Source organism: Brachycentrus maculatus, unplaced genomic scaffold (genome assembly GCF_059751285.1).
Source record: "Brachycentrus maculatus isolate JH-2025_06_01 unplaced genomic scaffold, ASM5975128v1 h1tg001498l, whole genome shotgun sequence".
Lineage (NCBI taxonomy): Eukaryota > Metazoa > Arthropoda > Insecta > Trichoptera > Brachycentridae > Brachycentrus > Brachycentrus maculatus.
Window position 1 is genome coordinate 37,422 of NW_028282133.1, and position 16,423 is coordinate 53,844.

The 16,423-nt window shown below is 30.6% G+C and overlaps 1 protein-coding gene across 2 annotated transcripts in view; it reads left to right on the top strand.

Annotated features, from left to right (window-relative positions):
* The first annotated feature begins 1,050 nt into the window (after positions 1 to 1,050).
* Positions 1,051 to 16,423, top strand: part of LOC148298920 (uncharacterized) — a 33,575-nt gene continuing 18,202 nt past the window's right edge. Inside the window, exons 1-2 of one of the 2 annotated variants that reach the window (XM_088276528.1) lie at positions 1,051 to 1,471; positions 9,726 to 9,931. In XM_088276528.1, the coding sequence (XP_088132654.1) occupies positions 1,399 to 1,471; positions 9,726 to 9,931 (279 nt within the window). In that variant the 5' untranslated portion in view covers positions 1,051 to 1,398. The remainder of the gene's footprint in view (positions 1,472 to 9,725; positions 9,932 to 16,423) is intronic. The other variant, XM_088276529.1, reaches the window with a different exon arrangement.

Consider the following 16,423-nt stretch of genomic DNA (forward strand, 5'->3'; position numbering starts at 1 on the left):
CAGCCGTTGGAGTTAGGTACTTATTATATCTTAGCGTCGAATTTCGATCTCTGTTGAGGAAGGGTGAGTGTCAATGAGAACCGAAAACTATAGTAGGCAATGTATTTTTTATAACCCCGTCTATAGTGGAATACTAAATGACTTCCTTTCACCCTTCTCACCCTGAAAATAAAATATTTTCAGCTCTGTATAGATTAATATTTTATTATTAACTTTGTCCTAAAGACGTATTATACGTACGACTATGCGAAGATACATAAGAATTGGTTGTGAAACAGAGTATTCTGACTTCCTAAATACATAATATATTTGCTTTGTCATACTTCTTACGTACGCTGTATTTGTGAAATTCACGATGTATGATAGGATAGGATATAAATAATAATAATATAAATAATAAACATCACCCCGTTTCCCGCAAGGATATGCAGTGAAAACATGAAAACAGAATACACTTTGTCTGGAAATATTATTCGCCTCTTTTATCCTCTACCTACTCGCCGATTGACGGAATAATTCATGCCAATTTTTTTCGGTCTTCCTTTGCTACTACATTCGTCACACAAACTTATTTTCCTTGAAATATAATGAATTCCAATAGAAGTGTGAATTGACTATAAATAACATATTTAAATACTGCATTTTATACAATAATATAATAATTTTGTAGTTTTTTTCTAAATGAATTTTATTAGACCAGCGGCCGGCTTTCATCGTTATCAGACAACCAGTCTGATGATATCGGTTACAACGAAACCCCGTCGCTGGTCAAATAAATTAATGTGGAAAAAAACTCTAAAGTTATTATTTCATTATTTAATCATATATTTCTTAAAGTTCATCCAAGAATAAAGCAACAACTTTCGTTGTTGTTGTTTTTTATTAACAAAATTATCACCTGTTATAATTGTGATGACATAGCGTTAGCTAAAAAAAATATTATAACCTTTAACGAAATATATATACTCGTATACATATAATTAAAAAGGGTTTTACGTTTCATTTACTCTGAGATTTCACAATTCACATCATAAAACATACTTTTTGTAGGAATTTAAGTCAGAACGTCATGTAAATAGAAAAAATCCTGGAGTTTAATAAACTTGGAGTAATTAATCATTAGCATCTGCGACAAGAATAAAAGTTACCCGGGCGTGAAATTTCATCCAACAATCCCTTTCAAAAGTGTTTTAATAACGGGCGTTTTTACAGAAGCACAAATATAATAAACGTGACTTCTAAAATAAAAACAGTGAAGTGTTTCGCGCGTCTAAACATGGTTCCCGCGTAATTTCACTTTCCCGCGCGAAGCGGCCAGTCGGAGGAACAGAAACACCAAGATGGCCGCCGAGTGATAGTGATGGTCCCCGCAAGCTCGAGTGCCATTGACAAATAACAATGGCGTCCTGTTATACGACGGGGAAGCTGTCCGTGGGGGTGTTTCTGCTCGTCTTCAGCTGGGAAATGACAGGTGAGTTGTGACAACCTTGTTATGTGAAATTGCTTCGCTAGAAAATAGAACGCCACACTATTCTATCTTTGCAAACATTTTTCGACCCCAAGTTTTTATCACCAACCACATTTGCCCATTAATTTATTTTATTTATTTTACTATCCTTTCTTCACTCATTCGTTTCATTTTGTAAACATCTTCGACTGAATATGGGAATATAACGGACTAACTAACCATCACGCTGCTTCCCCGCAGGGATAGGCAGAGAGAATAGAATGCCACACTACTTTGTCCATGCAAACATTCTTTGCCGCTGAAACATTCATGCATCTCCTCATACATACCCCCCGATTATTTCAAAAATGGTTTTGACAGCTTTCAAGTATTTGAAATATCTGATCATGCCAAGTTTTTTTCGGTCTTCCTCTGCTCCTTTTACCAGCCACATTTGTCTCATAAATTTGGTTTACCGTTCTCTCTTCACTCATCCAAATCTTTTGTTCTAATCTCCCCAGTAAATATTTTGAACAATGTAAATGGTTAAATTAACTACTTCCATGAAATTTTAAAGCATGCAAAGAACATTGTCATGAAGATTTAAATTAATATTCTCATATCACGATACAAAAATATTTTTCATGTCCTTGCACAACCAATCAATAAGACATTCCTGAGCGGATAACAGAAGCCAGCCCTATTATCTGTTTTCCCTTATTTTGTACGTGTAAATGAGGGCGTGATACGCGATTTTTCATTGTAAAACTCTCTCTCTCCACGCAACAAATGAAACCGGTACACAAGTTCTACCTATTGCCATGTAACATGCAAAAGCTCTTCCGCCACCTATTAAAAAGGGTATTCGAACAAAAAAATTCCTTCGCATCGGGGCTGAAAGCTTTATTCCTTCATCCTCGAGTTCAGGAGTTTCACCTGTATCAGAAACTTGGATGCTCAAAAGGATGTAAAATGGATATATTTTATATTCAATAGACTACCCCTAAGCGCGATAACTAAAGAAATTTATTTTTTATTAAATCCATTTCGGATTTTTCTACGACCCACTTTAGCTTAGAGCTGATGCGTTATATCTATTTTCACCATTTAAAAACAAAGTTTTATCAAAATTTGTGTAACCCGCTCAGTAACGTTTTGGAAAAAATATTAATGTTTTGGACATCAAATATTTGGTTTTGAACCCCTGTACCCTGTACCCCATATACACAACACAAAATTTTGTCTAGCCTAACACCAAATAAAATTCATGTGGAAAAAGTACAGTTCTTATTTTATTATTTCAAACAAATGTATATGTACTCTAGTGTTTTTATTAAAAAAAAGGTAAAAAAAATAATTCAACGACTCAAAGGTAGTGTATTGAGTCTTTGAATTATTGAGTTATGTGTACAAAAAAATATGTATGTACGTCAAAGTGTATTTTATTTCTTAATTTTTTTTACTAAAAGTTTACACGATTACATAAAATGAACGATTTCAAAAAGAAACATTACAAAAAGTTTATAGTTTATTTCTTATTTTTTTTACTAAAAGCATTTTTATATAGCTGTAAGAAGTTATGAAAATTTCACGGTTTTGTGAATAACGAACAATAAATAAGTTAACATAAAAATATTTTAATTGTTTGCATGGACTGTTTTATCACGACATGCAATAAGAAAAAGAATGCATTAATGAAAAAAACTTAATAAATTTTTATTAAATACAAGCATGCAACGTATAATTCTGCAATTTTTAAAAGTATTATATTTGAATAGTGCTAAACATGCATGTGATTACATCTAACAGACAACATAATTAACCCTCGGTCTACCGCAAACAAACAAAAGCTATCGATAACTACCATACTGGGTCCAATGGATTCATATGTAAAGTATGGTGATTTCGTTACATGTAACTATCTTGTACGTTTTATACAAAAATTGGTATCTGTGTATAATTTGTATATTAAATTAAGAGTTTCAATAAACCCATCATTCACAGTGATGTGTCCTTGAGGTAGTATTTTATGAAAATGGGGTCATCAATTATCCAAATTTATTTTTAATATTATTATTAATTGTGAAACGGGTCAGTTGGACCCGCTTAGTAGACAGAGGGTTGATAACACTCTTCTTATTATTTATCGTTTATTTTATGTAAAACCACTCAGAAACTCTACTTTTCGACTAGCAATTTTGGAATAACTATTTCCCTCATCGTGTCTACTATAAACCATAGTTGATCTGACGAAGAAATTGTTGTAAACCTAAACCGGCAGTCGGGAAGTAGAGTTTATGAATGGTATTGCACAAAATGAACGTTAAATGATAATAAAATTGTTGTATCACCATACCAAAAAATTAATGATGCTTTTGAAAACATCATTAAATTATTTTTATCTCAAATCTCGAAAATAATTCTCGGGTTCTGTGATAGACTCGTTTATTTTTTATTTATCTGAGTCTTACTGCACCCAATTGTAAAGAATTACTATAGTTACTTAATCCGTCTTATCAAAAAAGGTCATACTTTGCTTCAGGCATTATTCTCCCATACATCTTTGGATTAAACTTAAAACTATGGGCAGTCTAAGGTTTAATTTAAAATCCAGGTCTCTAAATGCAAGTTTATTTTTGATTTCGAGAAAAATGAATTAATAAACCATTATAAAATGAAGTATTCTTTATCATGAATTTGGACACACTTAAAACATTTTATTTAACTCTAATGAAAATCAAACCAAAGTAGAAAATTGTGTTGACTTCTTTATTACAGTAAGGAGGCGGACAACTCTTACAGACAAAATGACTTTTTTTTTTCATTTTTTGCAAATCAGTTTTTTTTGTTCATTTATTTCTTTATTTAGAGTTAAATAAAATGTTTCATTGTTAATCGTACACGAGTAATCTAGAATTACCGTTCTTATTGACAGGAAAATCTGATAAGCGCGTCTTTTGTGAAGACTTCCTTCGAAATATAATCCTTTCTCTTACTTTAAACTGCTCGAATATTAAATTAACCCCGACAGCAGTAAAGGTTTTCATTTACTCAAAATACCTGCTACCTGTTAGATTAGATAACCATAGATTGCTCCAGTTAACTCACATGTACAGTATCATGAGAAAAATGATATATGCAAGTGTTACAAAAAATTGAGTAGTGTGTTATCAATAATGGGTAGAATGGTGAATATTGCACTATATAAAACAATCACTCGATCAGCCTATGACAGATCATAAGCCTTGTAAATGCCTGGATTTTTTTTTAATTTTTGGTAAGATGTCTTTATTTAATCTATGGGAAGATGTGATTATTTTTATACACATGACACTAAAAAGAAAAAGAAAACAAAATAGATCAAAGCCAACTTTTCCATATTCTTATTCACCTATATTGAGAAAATTATAATAAATTTGGATAATTTGTATGGCACCGAGATATCTTTGTTTACTACTGGACTTATAAAAATTAAATTTCAAGATCATTTGCGAATACGGGTATACGACTGTCGAGTCACTGTGATTACATACTAAAAACAAACAAAACGTACACGAATTTCCCTATAAAATCTCATCTTGATGAAAAAGTTTTTAATACAATTTTTATTATGAATTACATACATTGTACCCGCGCCGGGTTAGAAATTTTCGCTACTGTGCACGAACGTCGCCATAACGAAGAAATTTGAAAATTCAGCATGCGAATAATGGGTAAAAGAATTCTAAGGGCGAAATTAAAATTATTTCACTGGTATACATTCTCCCTACCCTCGCAATGAGAATCGTGAGCGAGTAATACAAGGCGGCACAAAAATAATCAACCTATCGGAAGACTGTAAAAGAAAAACACTTTGATTGTAAAAAAAAATATATTAACTGTTTATATTTAGACTTGAAGATCGAAGCATAGCTTCCGAAACTAGTCGTCATAATAAAATAAACTCAAGTGGTAAAAAAGCAAGCGTTTTTCTCTTGTAATTTCATCATGTCTTACCACAAAGTGAATGCCGAAACAATAAATAAAAACTTTCGAAATATGCTATAATTTTTGCAATTGGCTTGTACGACGATCATATTTGCCATTTGTTAACTAGACAGCTGCAGTACACAAACATATGAGTTCCCGGAACTTACTTCATGTCAAGCTTTTTACTAAAAATATATATTTTCAAATATCACTTAAATATTCATTACTTTACCGTATTTTATCAATTTTATGCATTTTTAAATTTACGTAAGGTTATATTTACGTAAGCGCCATAAACCATCGTTTCGTGTAAATAGTTTTGAAAATTAAAAAAAATCCATATCTATGAAAAAAGGTGCCGGAATGTTGTTCCACCGCATTTCGTGAAAAAAAAAGCCCTGAATATATGTTTCAATACAAGTGGCAGCCACTTGACGGATATCATCTTTTTTACCTTACAAAAAAAATACGCAAAAATGAAGATTTTCTTTACTCGAAATCTTTGTTTTTTATTTTTTTTTTAAAGTATTTTAAAACAAAAATGCATCATTAATTTTGCGCCACCTTGAATCTGTTTGTATACTACAGCTGTCTAGTTCACAAATGTCAAATATGATTGAAGTACGATGTCATTTGAAAAAATTATGAAAATTTCCGATAGGGTGGTTAAATTTGTGTCATCCTGTATGTATGAATTCTTCGCGCTTTTGTTCTTATGCGAGAGGATATTATTCAAATCCATACAATATATTCTTCCATACACATAATCTGGGAGGATCTTATATCCAAATACTGAGGGATGTTTTTGCGGTTCTATTTATTTGGGGGTTTAATCCACGAGTACATTTATATTTAACCAAACCCGTATTCTGTATATAACCACATAATTTATTTTTGGTATGTTGAAAAGGTTGTAATGCTCCAGTATCGATTAGATAAAATCATTCTGTCTAATATTCTTACATCGTTTAATCAAATATTGGGTTGTGGTCACTTGGTTAGAGTCGCGGACTCGGAGTTTCTGGGTTCGAGCTCACCCTACTACAACTTGATTTCTTTTTTTATAATAACGAGCTTCTTATGCTTACAGAATAACTGTGAAATTAAAATATACCTAGTATATAAAAATAATATTTAATTTTTTGGTATAGTAATATAACAATCTCTTTATCATTCAGTGTTCACTTTTTGTAATACCAATTAAAATACTACTTCATTATTGCCGGTTTTGGAATAACGATTTCATCATCAGTTCAAATGTAGTGTACTTTTGACCTGATGATGAAATGGTTACTACGAAACCAGTAGTCACAAAGTAGTGTTTTAAGTGATATTACACAAAGTGAACGATGAATGAGGAGATGGTTGCTAAATTGATATATTTGTGTGTTTAAAAATGATAAGAGAAAAAAAATTATAGGGCAATTGTAAGAAAGAGAAGCAGAAGAAGACCAAACAAAGCATAGCATGATAAAGTGTTTCAAATACATGAAAGTAGTTTGTAAAGAAAAAATCGATGAGTATGTATGAAGAGATGCATGAATGCAGAGAAGGTGAGGATTATTTACAAAGACAGAGTGGTATGGCATTCTATTCTCTCTGTTTTAATTTTGTATGTTCATAATTTGAGGTTTACTTTTCTCTTAAATAAAAAAACCAATTTCGTCACTAACTTCCAGCAGCACTAATCGACAACCCGTTTCAAAATACCAACATCGTTAAAATGAAAGTCCTGGAGTAATGTTAAGTTGTCTACACTACGCAGTTAACGCGTTATCTTTTCACTGTGATTCCACCCCTGGGCTATCGTTCTATATTAATGAGTAACTCAAAAGAGATTTTCATATAAAAGCATCGTTAAAAAAATATTGAATTTTTTTCATAAAAAGTATGAAGTTCATTAAAAACGGTGAATTCTGTTTTTTTTATTATTCCCTTTGTTTACGTTTTGTTTAACGTTTTGTTCTTAATATTTCCAGTTTGTTTACTCTAAAAGAATAAAGGTTTTTTTTTAATATTTTTATGATTTACTCAAAAATTAGTATATTCTAAGTAAAATTAACAAAGCTTTTGTTTTAAAATAAAAAGAAAGTTATAGCATAGTGAGATTAAACCCATAACTCCCAACTTCTTACCCTTTACTTAATGATACAGTGTATGGTATTAAAGTTAAAAATCCATTTTTAACCTCCCTGAAAAACAAACCCGGGGCCTCCAGTACGGTAGACAAACGCATTGACTACCCCACTAAGAAGTCAAAAAATTCGCAACTACTTCAGTACCCACACAAAATCTACATTTAAAGTTATCATAAAAATATTATTTCTAGATTAACAACAAAGTACAATTTGCAACATTGCCGATGAAAATTTCAATAATTTTTCGTAATTATTCATCGAGGTACAAAAATATTTCGGGTTTTATTTTTTAGGAATGTGTTAGGTGTGTCCTTAATATTCTTACATGTGTGTAAATGAGGCTAATGAATAATAAAAATCATTTCCTACTCACCGCTGTTGTCACGATAGACTTGATTTAGTTGATAATTAATTTAAGAAGGAATCTAAATGGTAGTTTTAACCACTAACATTTCAGTTTGGTTTACGGAATGAAAATCAAGATTCATTTTTATTTCATCAGATGGAATGACATTGAAACTGAAAAATGAAACGACATTTTTGCTTTTAAATGTTATGGAGTAAACTTTTTAGTTTAAAATCATATTTTATTTTATTTTTATTTTTAATTATTCGGGAATTGTACAGCTAACATATAAAAATTTTTATAAAATAATAGTTACATTAACAATAATAAACATAACATTACATTAACAAAAAATAGTTACGTTAAAAAAAAAAATTAAACAATTCCACATTTATGTTATAAAACTATTAAAAAACATTCAGAGATAAAACAAAAAACAAAAAACAAAAAAAGGGTATTATATAAAATAATAGATTTAGCAGGAAGGAGAAATATAAAGTAACACTAAAAAAATTAAAACTTGTTCACAAATCAGTGTTTTCTCCCCAGAAGAATATAAAAGTCTTGGTTTATGGCTTGTCAAAGGTAAATTAAGTGATCACTCCGAAGGCTTATTTAACGTTTACCATTCTGGCTATTTTTGAACAGCCGTATTCCACATTTTTTAAACCCGTATATATGCAATGGTCTCGGAACTCGGTATTCTTTCATATAGAGAAGAACGATGGCTTTTTAAAATCAAGTAAGGATACCTTTAATATCAACATCACATCCAATACCAATACCTGAATGATTTATTGCTTGTTAGATTTTTTTCACATGACAGTAAAAACATCTTTAGTTATCGAAAATAGTCGCGTGAAGTAAAATTCTAAAAGCAGTCTAATTAGGTATTTAGTTTTAAATAATAAATACAGCAATGTAACATGTACCCTCAGCATGGGAAAACTCAGTGAAAGCAAATTTTTGTAATTTGTTATTAAATGTGTGGTGAAATAAAAAAATGAATCTCTTTGATATCTTCTTGTAAGAGATATTTTCTGGGATATTTTCTATTATAATCCATAATTTGGACCATACATACAAAAATAAAAAGTTTCTGCTCAGTAAAAAAAAAACTTCTACATCTCACCAATATACATATGCATTGATATTTCTAGTGAAAATTCAATACAATGTTACGAAATTGAATCATATATATAGAACTTCCAAGAATTTGTGTAGTGTGGTTTCAATCATGGGTAGAATGTTACACGTGTGTAAAGTGATCACTCACAGACTATAACGGTCGTAAGGCCCATCAATACCCAGACTGCTATATTTTTCTTAATCTTTGTTGAAATGTAAAAAAAATTATATGAAACTCAATCAGTAGTCTAATATAAGTATTTAATTTTCAATAATAAATAAAGCAATGTAAAAAAACTCATTGAACGCAAATTTTTGTAATTTGTAATTATATGTGTGAAGAAACAAAAAAAAATCCTAGTGCATGTCGGATCTCGGCTCTTAATGCATGTTTGTTCTGCAACCCCTAGTGAATGTTGGTTCTCGGGTCGACCAAAATCCCATGTGATAAACATTTTGTGTAGTTGAAGCATCTAAAATATCGCAATGGTGGTGACGAATAGTATTTTTTGCATGCTGTTGTAGAGATTGTCCTGACAAAGAGACAGTACGTCTCAAAACCGGTAGACATAAAAATATCGGTGAGCGGTAAAATACTTTTATTACTTAAATTTTTGTAAAAAAAGTACTAGGAAATTGACAAAGAAATCTGAGAAAAAAAATTATATTCAACTGAGTGACCCTACCTTGTCCCCAGGTGGTTCTGGCGAGGTCATGGTGTCCCTGGAGATGGCCCGCTACGCCCCCAGGGGCTCCTCCGTGACCCTGCACTGCGCTCACAACGTGCAGCATGAACTCCTGTACAAGGTGGAGTGGCTCCGGGAAGAGGCCAAGATCTTCCAGTACGTCCGGGAGAGGAGACCGCCCTTCAGGAACTTCACCACCGTGGGGGCCCAACTAGACGTAAGATTATATTTTACCCACTTTATTTTTTGTACCAATATTTTCAAACAATTCGCTCAACAGACGAAGAAAACAATATTTTTAAAAACAACAAATATTTTATTTCAAACACTTTTTTTTTCTAATTCGAATGCTTTTTACTCCCTAAAAATTCTAGACAAAAAAATTGATTAACAGACGAAAAAAACAACACTTTTTCATTACTTGATTTCAGCATTCTTCTTCTATAAATATCATGTCAGGCCACCTGACGTCGACTATCACTTGAGAGTAATTGTCCTTAAATGATTAAGCACTTTATAATTATATAATAATAATAATTCTTTATAATAATATCTTTCCATTTTAACTTAAATTTTACTTGACAAATACCACTTTTTCTTAAAATCTTTAATTACCCCTGTTTTGATGCATTTTGCATCACTATCTATCCACTTTGAATTTATGTTTTACTTGGTAAATACCACATTTATTAAAATCTATTGTGATACGTATTTCTATGCATTTCACGTCAATTTCAAATATGGTGTTAAATGATGTGAAACACAACACGTCACAAAAGATTTTAATGAATGTGGTATTTATCAAATAAAACTTTAATTCGAAATAGTTTTTTAACTAACTTTACTTTTTTGTAAAAAGGGGTAAAAAAAACACTTCAATCGAAAGTGTAAAACAAACAATGTGTTTGTTTATCACTTTCGATTGATATGTGTATAAGCATGTTTATTAAATTTGATTTATTAATGTACTTGTAAAATAGTAGTCACAAAATGAGTAAAAATTAATAAAACCCAAAAGTTTATGTTTAAATACATTATTTTGTGTCCAAATTTTTCAACTAATTACGATAAATATACGTTTATATTTTTCAGGAATAGTTAAAATTCATTCATTTCCTTTTAAAAAAAAAGTTGTAACATATTTCCAACCGCCTTTGACACTTTTCTACTTCAAGGATTGTGATGAAGAATCCCCGAAGAAGACAGGGTTATCTTTACCGATTGGAATAATAAAGCAATAATGTTTTCCTTAAATAAATTTTGGATCTTATTAATTTTTTTCAGAAATTGAAAAATTAAAATGCTTTTAAAATATTATTTACTCATAAAACAATTCAAAAATTTTCATTTAATTTTTTTTTCTGAAAAAAGGTTTACTTTTTTTCAATTTGATAATACCTTAATATACACACATTCAGTAGAGTCAACTAAGTAATCGAATGCAATGCTGTATAAAATTTTTAAAGAAATCGGTTCTAAAAATGTTCTCTCTCTCTAACTCTTATCCGCACTCCAATGGTGCATAAGGCACTGCATCATATAAACGCAGTGTTATCTTGATCGTTAACACATGAAGGAAAGGTGATCAGCCCTCCGCTTCAGGTACCAGTCCAGGGTAAAATTGAATAAATATTAAAGTGAAAAGAAGCACTTATATTTATTTCACCCCCCTAGGAATCGAACCCGGGACCTCCAGAACGGTAGCCGAGCGTGCTGACCATTAATTACATTACGGAGGTGGACAGTTAAAAATGTTAACAATCTGAAATTTGCATTTTTATTAATAAAGAATAAGCTTAACTTCCTCGATATTTTTTAATATCTCTTAAATTATTATTTCATTAACGATACCGGATGAAATTTTGTATCTTAGACCAATAAAAGTTTAATTGAAACCAGTTGAATAAGATTATATTATACTTTGCCTAATTTAACGATAGTACTAGAGGCAAATTTTAGATACCCTACGATACGACAAAGACTACCCCTTGATACCTGAAAGAGATTAATAAAATGTTAGCACCCCCTTATAAGGGCGCGGCCTCATTACTGTGGAATTCCGCTGCGCCTGTTATTCTGTTCTTCTGTGGAAAATAATTAATTTTTCTATCATTAATTCAGAGAAAACAAACTTACAGTGGAATTTTAACAAAAAATTCCATTGAAATAATTAGCAATTATACACCGCATTAAAAAAATCTTATATTTGATTTTGAGTCATCAAAACATCATCAATTTTGAAATAAAATTTTACCTTCAAGTAAATGTTTGCTAAAATTGTTTTTAATTTAAGCATTATATGTAGATTAATAATTTGTTTGCATTACTCCAGAGTTTTACTTACTACCCTTGTTATGTTGGCTGCGATTTTTTTTAATTTTTTTTTTTACTTTTACGCGTGCCAGCTTTTTACTTTGACTGTTACGGTACCACCAGTCAAGGTCAACTTTAAATTAATAAAGTCAAAATGAATATGTGTTTTTTACTTTACTTTTTATTTATTTTTACATTTTGCTGGTACTTGGCATCTTGCTTGCATATAATAAGCGATCGAGAAAAATTGCGCCAATTTGATGAAGTGCCCTATGCACCATTGGATCCAGATAAGGATCAGCAGTAGTTGTTTGTCACGTTAGAAAAAATATATTTTTGACAATAACAGCTTAAATTCATATAACGTCTTTAGAATTTTGGTAGAATATAGTCTTGTGTCAAATATATAAAGATAGTACATACGAGATTTATTAGTCTTTCCTAAGTAACTAAGTTATATTGAGTTAAGTAATTTATTAGTTTTTCATAAGAAACTTAGTCCATCCAAGCACGTTACCAACATTTTGGAGATAACAGTAGGAATATAAAATAATGCCTGTTTTACAAAGGGTAGCATCACAATCAAGGACCTTTTCTTATTTATGAAAGAAAATTATGGAGCGTTTAATAATTTCACTACGCTGTCGCGTCGTCAAAAATAGTTTGCGAAAAATACTCATTTAAGCAGAGCTTTCAAAACCTAATAAAAAAAAACAATTATTTAAAAAAAATTCATTAAATTCTTTTGAATTGAATGTGATACATAGTTTATATGCAGAATAAAAATTGAGCTCAGAAAAAATATTACATAAGATTTTTATTTTATTTATTGATATATCAGGCAGTAATATATTTTTAACTTTACTGTTTTTTGGTTCGTCTCGTCATTTGAAATATATTTTATAAAACAAAAAAATACACATTAGTATCTCGTTATTATTTTTGGATTATAAAAACTAAAATTATATAAAAAATCTCATCTTAAAACTTGTAAATGATAAAATCAGTTGTTCAATTACGGAATAAAACAAAACTAAAAATTCAAAGGTCTCTCTCTTTGTAGATTCGTAAGCAAACGAAATATTTACATGAAATAAAATACACTAATCGACCCTTAGGGCCTCTGAGTATTAGTTTAAAAGACTTTCTTTTATTGGTCCGAGTGATCAACCGTTTTACCTAGAAAGACCCGCCTGTGTTGTCCCGAAAGGTTTACCTTTTGTTAATCTGACATTTTTTTTTTCAAACCAAATGAGAAACTAAGACAAAGATAATTTATACTAAAATAATAAATAAAAAAATACCTGTTTCTATAAAATAATATAAAAATCAAAAACACAAGGTTGAACAGAAAAAAGCCAATTATTCTCGTACTGTATTAAAACCTTTTTTATTTTTACTTATAACCCTTATCCGCACAAAATGGTGCATAGGGCACTGCATCGAATTGACGCAGTGTTATCTTGATCATTACTTACATGAAAGCAAGGTGATCACTCTTGCGCTTCAGGAACCAGTCCAGGGTAATATTAAATAAATATTACAGTGTAAAATCACTAATATTTATTTTCACCCCCCTGGGAATCGAATCCAGGACCTCCAGCACGGTAGCTAAACACGCTGATCATTATACAACGGGGGCGGACAATTTTTTTTTTACTGTTTTTGATTACTGTTTTGAAACGAGTATTATGTCAAAAAGATTAAAAATATATAATTATTTCGTGAACCTTAATCCTAATCTTTTTAACCTAAAACCTCAATAAGTAAAATAAACGAAAAAATAAACTTTTAAAAATTTTATTGAAAAAAAATACATAAAAAACTAAACAAAAAAAATACTTTTATATCCTTAAATCAAGTATGTACAATCAATAACCATTAAGTGTAAGTCCCCTTCAAGTACAAGAGCTTAGTCTCTTTTTTAGACAGGCATAGCGTAACTAGTAGAAATATCTAGAAAAAAATCAATTGTAATACATTTTGTTACAATTTAAAGCAATTATTTTTTTTTAACTGAACGTACTCATAAAAATATTTTCATTTTACATGTTTAAAATAATACAAAAATGTTTTCCCATCCCATGAATTGACGACAAAGGGTAACTTTACGCCATTTAGATACAAATACTTACATAAAACAACAACGAAGCCGATGGTTTGCTATTTATGTGAATTTTAATGGAAGTTGTCGTTTAAATATGTTTCGTGTTTCAACTTTCAATAACGCAAATTAAAATAACTGAAAACATTTACAGACGCGACAAATTTAGTATTAATAGGAATTATGTCGAGACAAAAGACAATTCTGAAATTCCTGAAGGGAACGAATGTGGCTAACTCGATAATTATTTGTAATGAAAATAAATTTTCCGTTTTACGGTGAAATTCTAAAATTCCATGATTTCAGTTTCGATTTAATCGATTTTGCGGTTAAGATTTTATCGCTTTAACGAGTAATGCCAATGTCGAAAATGACCGTATATGTGCTTCTAAAAGATAACTGTTTCAATTAGATAATTGGTGATAATATATTTTTGTGTATTGAGTATATTGAACTCATTTTTATTGATAATATCGTACAGTAAAAACACAACCAATTTTGAAGCTATTATGAGCAAGGCATATCGCTCAATTGTCTGCCTTATTGAGAAAGTTAGTGTTCAAATCCTTATTAAATTAAATAAATATTATGCAGTGGTGGGATTCATCCGGTTTGCACAGGTTCACTTCAACCGGTTCCTAAAATTTTTACAGTTCGCCGAACCGGTCCTTAACCCTTTGTTGTCATACAATATTCCTATTGAGATCATGAATCGGAGCACGCTCGGTTTACTTTGACCGCCACGTTGTAAATATATTTGAACCTCACGAAGAGAAAAAAATATTGGAAAGATAAAAAAAAGTTATTGCACTTAGTTAAAAGAATATCATGAATGATATACGCTCGAAAAAATGTACAAGTAAACAATGTTTTCCTTTCTATAACAAGCCGGTCTCTCACATGGCTTCAATGAGATTTAGTAACATTTTACACAAAAAAATGCGATAGAAAATCACTACAACATTGTTACATTACTCGTAATTGACTTTTAAATTTGTACCTACTATTATAATTGGAGCATTCTGAGTTGGTATATAAATGTTCTCTTTATATGTAGAATAAAAAACAAATAAATGAATAAATTCAAAAACTATTTTATAGGGAGGGTGGTAGGGGGGGTACCTAAAGGGTGAACTGGATCTTGAAAATTTTGAATCCCATCACTGATATTATGTGTATACTTTCTGACTGTTTTAAAATTCTAAATCTCGTGCTTTTTTTTACCTTAAGTGCCTAAATTAAATAAGATATCTTCAAATATTAGTGGAATATTAGCTTTCATACAGAGGGTTGTCACATAAAATTATTTAGATTGATTCGTGAGGGTGTTTTTTTGTATCCTAGAAATATCTTTCATCCCGAAATCGAGAAATCTTATTTTCATCAAATAATGTGAGAGAGAGGATATGAAGATAAACATAACTCGAAGGACCTTTGTCTCTGTAGATATTGGACATTAAATACAATAGAGTCGTAACCCAGAAAACGACCTCGAATAAATATCTATCCAGAAATAAAAACAAAATATATGTCACAACTTTTTTTTAAAATTTACATTTATATTATGAAATACTATTGATGGTGTTGACAGTATTTTGCATAAGCATATTGTACATCATCTAGTATAAGTGATCACCTTATACACGTAAAACATTCACAATTCTTCCCATGGTTGACAATACTTTTAAAATTTTAGAACTTGTATATATTCTATGTACAATAGATGTGTTATCACACATACATATGAGTTCTTGACCTAATCTATGATTAAGTTGAATTAGTTATAAAACCAACCTACAACAGGTTGTTAGCTTTGTAAATACCTTAATTTCAATTGATTTTCTCAATATAAATTGAGAAAGCGATAATTTTATTGGTTTTCCCGAAAATTTTACTTTTAGAGGTACGACTATATTTTATCGGTAGACGATATGTGGACCCTATTTTCCTTTAAAAATAAAGGTAAGTATGTGCTCCATTTTCGTAATCCAATCGCGGAGCCCACCTGACGGAAGAAGGTTGTATCGATTTTAGCTCAGAAGCCTCAGAATCCCGCAGGACCAAAAGTTGCTGTGTGGATGAGCCATTAGTTATTTGGCAAGTTTCATTCGTACGAGACGTATAATAAAAATAAGTTGGAGAAATGTTCATGGCAGCTCCAAATACAAGAAATAACTTCAATATCTTAACTTCCACCCGAACAATTCCGAAGTCTTTGTGATTTTCCTTACAGTATCGCGCCTTTTGCTAAATAATAATTCGTGTAGGTAGGTAAATGAGTTTTATGAATGA